We start from the raw sequence: 1,400 nt of genomic DNA, 5'->3' as shown, positions 1-1,400 counted from the left end.
CTCTCTCTCTCTCTCTCTCTCTCTTTTTACTCCCCGTCGTTGCTGGCAATTTCAATCTGGCACACCCGAAATGGGACAGATTTGTGGGCGAGCCCGACGAAGCAGCGGAGGGACCGGTACGCACCTTCGCCCACCACAACCTCACTCACTACCTCTCCCCCAATACCATCACGCACCACCCTCACAACACTGAGCACCGCAAGAAACCGCTCGATCTTGTGCTCAGCTTGCTGCGCGCAGAAGATCAGGTTGTCAGCTGCGGACTCGCCGAAGACCTCGAGTCCGGATCCGACCACCGCCCCATTCGACTTGTCCTCGCCCTCGAGACGACCACCAACACCCTACTGCCCCGTCGCGCCTTCCGATGCACAGACCCCGAAATCCTTGAGCGCGCTTTCCGCGAAGCCTCCGCCAATCTGCCGACCTTGCCTCTTCTCCGCCCCAGCGACATCGACGAGCGAGCGGAACAACTCACCAACGCCCTACAGATTGCAGTATCCGCCGCAACCCCCTTTGTGCAAGCCCAATCCGGCCGAGTCGTGGAGTGGTGGGACAAGGAGCTTGCCCAGGCCAGCAAAGCAGCGAGGCGTGCCGCAAACCGGGCATTCCGGCTACGAAGCATAGTCGGGCGCGAAGTAGACGGAGAAGTCGCATGGAGGGAAAAGAAGAAGTTGAGGAACGAGGTGAAGTCAATGATCAAGAGGAAGAAGGACGAGTGGGAAGAACGGGAACTGGCGACGGTGACGGAGGCGACGCTGTGGACAGCGGTAAAGAAGCGCGTCAGCGACACATTCACCGCTCACCTGTCGACCCCACCGCTCAGGAAAGGGGACGGTACGTACGCGACCTCGCCCGTCGACAAACTCGACCTCCTCCGCCTGCTCCTCCTCCCAACCGTCCCGCCCAACTCTCCCAATGCCTCCGCGCCCGCCCAACCACCCGCCCGGAACTCGCAAACCCAACCTCCACCCGCCCGCAATCCTGACATCCCAACTTTGCGCTGGCCGGAACCGCAACCTGCGAAGGCGGGAAAAGGGAGGAGAGTCAGCGGTGCACAAGTAAGCCCCGAGTTTGTTGTCCGCCCCGCTACCCACCCTCCCTCTGTTCCCTCGCTGAGACTCCTGCTGCATGCTACAGCCCTCCAGCTGTACGTCTGAGGCTATCAGCCACCTCCAGCGCGCCCGCAAGGCGTTGCTGGAGGGTACGATAGGGCCGGAGATGAACTCTCGGGCCCGAGGCGCCATCGAGCGAGTACTTGCTTTCCTCAAGCTCAAGCGCGACGCCGGCAAAGCGACGCCGTCCAAGCCCTTCCAGCTTGCCGTACCCGCAGCCGCGACACGCCAGACGCCCTCGTCGCTGAAATCCAGCGCGACCCCCACCTCCCCGGTCCACCCTCCTCC

General features: G+C 62.6%; 1 protein-coding gene across 1 annotated transcript in view; it reads left to right on the top strand.

Annotated features, from left to right (window-relative positions):
- RHTO_07932 (Endonuclease/exonuclease/phosphatase domain containing protein) overlaps positions 1 to 1,157 on the top strand; it is a gene marked incomplete at both ends in the record, with an annotated part of 1,835 nt that extends 678 nt beyond the window's left edge. The window contains one exon of the mRNA XM_016421586.1: positions 80 to 1,157. Coding sequence (XP_016273698.1) covers positions 80 to 1,157 — 1,078 coding nt within the window. The remainder of the gene's footprint in view (positions 1 to 79) is intronic.
- Positions 1,158 to 1,400: the final 243 nt, after the last annotated feature.

Source organism: Rhodotorula toruloides, assembly GCF_000320785.1.
Source record: "Rhodotorula toruloides NP11 unplaced genomic scaffold Scaffold9, whole genome shotgun sequence".
In the NCBI taxonomy this organism is placed as follows: Eukaryota; Fungi; Basidiomycota; class Microbotryomycetes; order Sporidiobolales; family Sporidiobolaceae; genus Rhodotorula; species Rhodotorula toruloides.
Note: the sequence above shows the minus strand (reverse complement) of the source record. Positions and strands in the feature narration are given on the sequence as shown.